Here is a 7,484-nt window from a genome sequence, read left to right as displayed (position 1 = left end):
TTGAGTGAAAACGCTCGAAGGATAAGAAATTGGTTGTAGCCTACTCTGCGCTTTACGCCTTGTTGGTAATTTGCCTACCTCGAATCCAACGCGGGCTTATGGTCATCCTCGGAGACCCAGGGGCAGATACTGGAGGCGAGAGAAAGCCTAAACGGGCGGGAAAATATGGCACGAAGAAAAGTAAAGAACGGCGAGAAGAGCCCCTGGGGACAGTGTCTTACCAGACCAGTTCCAACAGAAGCCAGAACGACCGCGATAGTTTGGAACTGGTCTGGTAAGACATTGTCCCCAGGGGCTCTTCTCGCCGTTCTTTACTTTTCTTCGTGCCATATTTTCCCGCCCGTTTAGACTTTCTCTCGCCCCCACTATCTGCCCCTGGGTCTCCGAGGATGGCTTATGGTAGGAACGTTATTCGGTTGATAATGATATTGATCATTGTCTTTTTACCCGAATTTAACTCAGATTTTGAGAAATCTTTAAGAGATGCATTAAAACAAGAGGACTTTACAAAAATCAACAAAAAGATAACAGCCAAAGCACTGACACAATGTAAGAAGAACTGTTTGTTTATGTCAATGGAGGTGAGTTTATCGATATAGAGTGTTTTCACATGACGTAACGGCGGCCATATTGGTGTCCCAAGACAATGAGACCCCTTTTATGCTCTCTCTGACTTGTGAACAAGTCTATCTTAGTAGTAACCTCTTCGTCACGTTTTTGTTTTTGTTTTGCTGTTCTTGTTGTTTCTTTCGTCTCTCACCAAGATAGAGATAACACAAGACGCTCAGAGATTAAAAACAAACTGATTTAAAGCGCTGAAGTAACATATAAACTTTTTCAGCAAAGAAATCATCACTTTAAGAAGTGTTTTTCATCGCGAGACAAACCGTTCAAAAAATCTTGAATTTCGTTGAACAAACGTGTGCCAAAATGGCGTACAATTTCCAAACTACCTTCAAGGTACTGTTTTTCAAAGGGAATTATTAGTAACGAGTCTGAGAACGTTTATGCAGTCGACCGCTTTAATTTGAATTAAAATGAACCCTTGACGAAACACTGTATGCACTCTACGTTAAAAGACCCATATTATAGAGCTGCAAGAAAGTATACTTGCTTGTTTGTTTGCTTAGTTTGTTTGTTTACACCGGCTACCTGCTTTTTTTTCCAAGGTGAGCTATGAACTTCGTCGTTTAGAAAGTAGAAATCTACCAAATGTAGATGATGTAGCCAATATGGCGTCTTCAGTTGAAGAGTTCACCAACCGTCTGATCGATCCTCTGAAGTCTGATATCAACCTCGGGCTCCGTGGGCGTTTCGAAAGGTGTTTTGATGATGTGATGGAGAATGCTATAGCATTTGAGCAAAAAAAGGTGCGCACTAAAGCAAGGTTTTTTAAACTGTATTCCACTAAATACCTCACCGCGAGGTGGTGTAGAATTTGATGAGTTAGCGAATCTTTTGTTCTGGGAAGCCTGATCATCTCTTTCGATCTGTTGTGCTATCTATTCACACAAAACTCCTCCATTGTCTTTTTTCAAGGTTTTTTTAAGGTTGACCTTTTGATTCCCGGCTCTTCGTTGGAGCGAATCCATCATAATCAGACATGTAGGAGTAATTTAAGGCAAAAAGTTGCGGGTTTTTGCTCTGATAGTGGCTCTGACCAAGTGCTAGGGTGCGAACCACCAGCTTTTGAATATGATTATGGTAAATTGGCATCAACTCTGCTCAGATTAATCGTAATTGGCTCTTCGCCTTTGGGGAACGTGATGATAATGATAATGATGATAAGTATTATTGCCCCCGCAGGGATTTCGCCCAGAAGGCAAAATCCTGAGGAGGCACTCTGACTAGTAGTTCGCGCGTATATTAAAGGAAAGTACTTACAGTTGAAATATACAGTCAGACTATGCCAGAAAAACTCTCGATTTGCTTGAACAGGGGCCGCATGGCATCGTTGGGTTATGATGACGTTTCTATTCTTCGCGCCCGCAAGTAAGAGATGGTTAGGGTGACGTAAAACAGAAAATATCGAAGAGACCGCTTAGGTAGATTTTGTGACATTTATTCTACAGTCATACTTCGATATTCTTTTCCGTTACGTGTTATCGGTGACATTCTGTGGAGCAGCTGTTTTGAAAGAACAAAAGACACTGGTTAAGTGCGGTGGGTATAACTGTGTATATATCTGAAAACTTGGAGAGTTTGCCAGACACAAGTTCACAAATCTTTGATTGGAAACGCGTGAGCGTGAATTGATCAAACCTTTGAATTTCTAAGGCTTACTTTCCGGCAAATAAAATGAACTGTATGTAAAAAGTAAAAGAGAAATAGCGAAAAATTCCAACTTCTAATTAAATCTTTTCTTATGGCTTACAGTAAACTATTCTCTTTGATCAAAGCTGTGTAAATTGAACTGAATCAATGCATGGGACGTTTCCTGTTTTTCTCTCACCTATTGTATGGAATATGTGTGAAAATCTTCATTATGAATCGGTATATTTCAAAGAGCTACACAACGACTAAGAATACTATTGACCGACAATATACAGAGCGGGGGCAGCTGTAGTGTCAAGTGCCGTGCAAGGACTAGACATTAAAAGTTGTTTTTGACCACTTTTTGCAGTTTTTTACCCATCCAGTCATTAATAATATGAAAAACAACAGATGGTATGGTGATATTGGTAAAATCTGGACCCGTTCTTATTTCACTGTTGCCCGATGGATATGGATATTTCTTGACGTCTGGTGCTTGTTTGACTTGGTGTTATTTCCAGTTGTTTTCACTGTGCTATTTATTGCTCATATTGCGAGAGGAAGAAGCTCACATCCCCCGGGTGAGTTTTCTATTCATTTTTCCCTGTTAGTCTTAAGGCTCTTCATAGATCACATAAAATAATAAAGCATGATTTTCATGTCTTGCAAACTTGGTTACCGAGAATTACCAGTGGCAGATCTAGGGGAGGGGGCCCGGGGGCCTGCCCCCCCCCCTTATTTTTAGACCAAACTGAGGACTGACGGGCCGAAAAAAATATTTTTGGAGACCCCCCCCCCGCCCCCCCCCTCCCCCCCACACCGAAATTCTTGTGTACTCCGTTTATTGGCCATGGCGTCATCACTTCGCCAAGGTCATTCAGGGGGAACCAAGGGCTGGGTAACGAGTTCAAGCCTTAGTTGTTCAAAGGTGAATAAGCTAGATGCACTATCCACCTCTATCCAGTGGATAATGCAATTGGTTTCCGGTTCCCTAAAACGTTAGTGACAGTTTATCAGGCCCCCAGTTGTTTAAAAGCTAGATTGCGCTATCCACCGGATAAATCACTATCCATTGGATAAATATTAGGGAAACCAATTGCGCTATCCAGTGGATAGAGATTTACCCGGTGGATAGAGCTATCCAACTTTTGAACAACTGGGGCCTTCTGATAAGTGTAAGGGAAACCAATTGCGCTATCCAGTGGATAGTGATTTATCCGGTGGATAGAGCTATCCACCTTTTGAACAAATGGATAGTGTTATCCAAAGTTTGAACAATTGGAGCCATAAGGATACATGTATGATGCGAAAAGGAGTCAAAAGGTCTTACCCTATTTTGTTTGTTTGTTTGTTTTTTTACTTTGAATGTTTTAGAACCAAGGCAAAAGGATTTGTATGGTAAGATGCATTTCTCAATATATGTAAGTTCTAGCCGACTATATAGTTTTGCCGATTGTTTAGTTGTGATTGAGGGAAGAAAATTAAAGCCCACTTGAGATGTAAATGAAGAGCCTTTCGCTTTTGAATACATTCAAACCTCTATTCAGGAGACACCTTTGGGACCAAGAAAAGTAGCCCCTGAATGGAGGTTGGGCTGGGATTTGTTGATAATTAACCAACAAAGAAAATGTTTTTATTAGAGCGCAAAAAGGCGTCTGCTCCCCCAGGCCAGGGAATCTCCAGCAGTCTATATTTCAAGCAGCTAGATAATGTATAAGTTGTTGAATTCCCACAACTGCAGTTCGTTGATTTAAGGTGTTTCGATACAGTTTTTCAGAGGCCATACCGATATTTTTCAATCGCCTTAAAAGTAGTTTTTACCTTGTCCGATCGCTATAAAATTTTCACCAGTTATTGGCTATGGATTGAAATTTGTGAAAATGTAGTTTTAAGTAAAATCGATATTACTATGACAACAGTAAACAAAAAACTTTGAAATTGATAAAAGCCGAATTTTGTGTGATCTAGACCTGCTGCCGAAAGTCCAACACTAGGAACTTAAAGTTTGGTGTTTAGCAAACAATCTCCGTAAGAAGTAAAAAATTCTGTATGTTTGAATTCGAATAAAACGAAAATATATTTCAAACCTTAAATTTTCAATAGCCGTGATTGGTTATGTAATAAAAACGTTATAAATGACTCAAATTATTCTTACGTAGCGTAAGAATGATGCTTAATATCATGTTTTGATACTAGGAAATTTTGGTGTACTTTCGTTCATGCGATCTTGAAAACGAACCCATTTTCTCACCATCTGTATAAGTGCAACTTCATTCAGAATTTGGACTTTTAGCGCTTTCTTTTATATCTCCGAAACTACTCAAACGAATTTTTTTCAAATCTCTTCACATAATCTTCATAATGTATATAAAGATGTCCGAAACTTTCATTAAGATTGATTCACTGCAACACCTTGAAATTTCAAGACAAACCTGTCCTACCAACTGGTCAAAAATCTGCGTTACAACATTCACTGTTTTGACATTATGCTAATTTTTCCAGAATAATGCGCACTATACATACCTCCATGACTAGTACATTTTAGTTTGAATTTATCGCATCTTTTGAATGTAAAACATTGGCAATACTCACACTGAAATGTACTAGTCATGGATATATGTATTGTCCGCATTAATTTGGAAAAATTACCATAACGTCAAAACAGTGAATGTTGTAGCGCAGATTTTTGACCGGTTCGTCGGATAGGTTTGTCTTGAAATTTGAAGGTGTTGCAGTGAATCAATCTTAATGAAAGTTTCGAACATTTTTATATACATTATGAAGATTATGTGAAGAGATTTTGAAAAAATTCGTTCCAGTCGTTTCGGAGATATACAAGAAAGCGCTAAAAGTCCAAATTCTGAATGAAGTTGCACTTATACAGGTGGTGAGAAAACAGGTTAGATTTCAATATCGCGTGAACGAAAGTACACCAAAATTTCCTAGCATCAAAATATGATAGTAAGCATCATTCTGACGCTACTTAAGAATAATTTGAGTCATTTATAACGTTTTTATTACATAACCTATCACGGCTATTGAAAATTTAAGGCTTGAAATATATTTTCGTTTTATTCGAATTCAAACATACAGAATTTTTTACTTCTTACGGAGATTGTTTGCTAAACACCAAACTTTAAGTTCCTAGTGTTGGATTTTCAGTAGCAGGTCTAGTTCACACAAAATTCGGCTTTTATCAATTTCAAAGTTTTTTGTTTACTGTTGTCATAGTAATATCGATTTTACTTAAAACTACATTTTCACAAATTTCAATCCATAGCCAATTACTGGTGAAAATTTTATAGCGATCGGACAAGGAAAAAACTACTTTTAAGGCGATTGAAAAATATCGGTATGGCCTTTGAAAAACTGTATAGAAACACCTTAAGTGAGTTAATTTATGTTTTGAAAGCTGTCGCCATTGTGACTAATGAACACTTAAACTTATCAACGGCTTTTGTGGCTAGTCACTTTTTGATTGCTAAGGTGTCCCCTGAACAGAGGTTAAAGCCGGGTTTCAGGACCCAGAAAAAGTGTCCCTTTCCCTTGAATGGAGGTGTCCCTTCAGTAGAGGTAACAAATATAAAGATTATGTGAACATTTTTGCAGGACCAAATTTTGTGTCCCCTGAACGGGGGTACGTGTCCATTGAATAGCGGTCTCCCAAAGGAGAGGTTCCACTGTATTTGGTGTGGAATGCCAGCAATATTTTTGTAACATTGTTATGAACTAATTGGTCAAATTTAAGGCCAGTTTCTCCACATTTACCTCATGTTAAGTTTAACTGAAGAAACAAGAAATTAATACATTACAGAGAGACACCTTAATATTAATATTTACTTTTTTTCAGAGAATTATCGCGATTACTTTACAACACCTTACTTCATCTTCGTCCGTGACACTTTGAGCTATCTGGCGTTACTAGGACTCCATTTCGCCGTCTGTCTGAGCCCAAGCAGTATCGAGATGACTGGCCTAGAGTGGGCCATCATGGTCTTTTTTATGGGTCGAACCTTACTGGAGATTCAACAGTTACGTGCCATATACATAAACATGAAACGGTACAAACAACGCGAGTTGAAGATGAATCAAAGACTGAAAGAAAGTTTTGAGGTTTACACCAGGTAAGTAAATTCAAACGGCGCTTGAAAAGAAAGACTGTTTTAATCTGTGTAGTTTTGTCGTATGTTCGAGAGTTATCTTCAAGTTCCCGCTAGCAGAGTTTTCATTTTCTTTTGCAATTTACAAAAGAGACTGCCAGTCTGAATCAAATGTTGTTTGCATGATCTAAACATTTGCCGTTAATGATAGTAGACGAAACAAATTAGTTTCCTCGTTCTACTACCCATGAGGGCACAAAAAAAACAAATCGATGGCGCCAGAAGCAAATCACACACAACAAGTAAAGCTACAGCAACAGGGGCAACAAAAACGTGTAACCTGCTTTGCAGCATTGCTGCGGAACGTGTTGAAAAGCGACGATATGTTGCGCGTTTTACCACCCATGTTCAAATCTGTTTTGCACCATGTAAAGGTTAATGCTGCAAGTTGCGTGAAAACTGACTTCTGATTGGATAAAATAACGCGGGAGTCATGCCATACACAGGAATTATGTCATTTGCTTCAAAACAAGTTAACCTTGGGCTGGTAAGATTTTTTTGCAAGACAGGTTTAAACGTTGGTGGTAAAACGCACAACATCTCTTCTCAATGACACTTTCACTCGCTAAAAAAGGAATATCGTTTCTCCTTGTTGCTCAAGATTTTTTTTCTTTGCGCTTGTAAAAAACGTAAGCTCACTTATGAAATCACACTTTTCAAACGCAAACTACTCACATTAAAACTAATTCCTCACAGCAAAAACAAATTACTTACATAAAAATAAATAACTCTCAATTAAAACAGGGGCGGATCTAGGGGGAGGGTGCAGGGGGTGCGCACCTCCCCCCCCCCCCCTCCTCGAGATGACCTGTGGTTTTCTAATACAACTGGTATTCTGCAAAAAAAAACTATGTGGTTTATTGGTGTTGAAGTAGAGCAAGAGACGAGTGCACCCCCTCCTAAAAAAAATTCCTGGATCCCGTCCCCATATCCAAAAGCTGGATATTCCCTTTTTCAAGCGAAGAAGATGCAAAAATTTTTGTCGGAAAAACTAAGGTCGATAAGGAAATAAATTTTGAGAAATAAAATGATATTTCCTTTTTAAAGAGTCATGTTATGTTCTGGGTGACC

The 7,484-nt window shown here is 38.7% G+C and overlaps 1 protein-coding gene across 1 annotated transcript; it reads left to right on the top strand.

Annotated features, from left to right (window-relative positions):
• Positions 1-389: 389 nt before the first annotated feature.
• Positions 390-6,516, top strand: LOC140934064 (uncharacterized). The gene is made up of 5 exons (XM_073383747.1): positions 390-581; positions 1,170-1,370; positions 2,624-2,834; positions 3,628-3,651; positions 6,104-6,516. The coding sequence occupies exons 1-5, from the start codon at positions 390-392 to the stop codon at positions 6,379-6,381; spliced, it is 906 nt and encodes a 301-aa protein (XP_073239848.1). The 3' UTR covers positions 6,382-6,516.
• The last annotated feature ends 968 nt before the right edge of the window (positions 6,517-7,484 follow it).

The sequence above is a fragment of the Porites lutea genome, chromosome 4 (genome assembly GCF_958299795.1).
Source record: "Porites lutea chromosome 4, jaPorLute2.1, whole genome shotgun sequence".
NCBI lineage: Eukaryota > Metazoa > Cnidaria > Anthozoa > Scleractinia > Poritidae > Porites > Porites lutea.
Note: the sequence above shows the minus strand (reverse complement) of the source record. Positions and strands in the feature narration are given on the sequence as shown.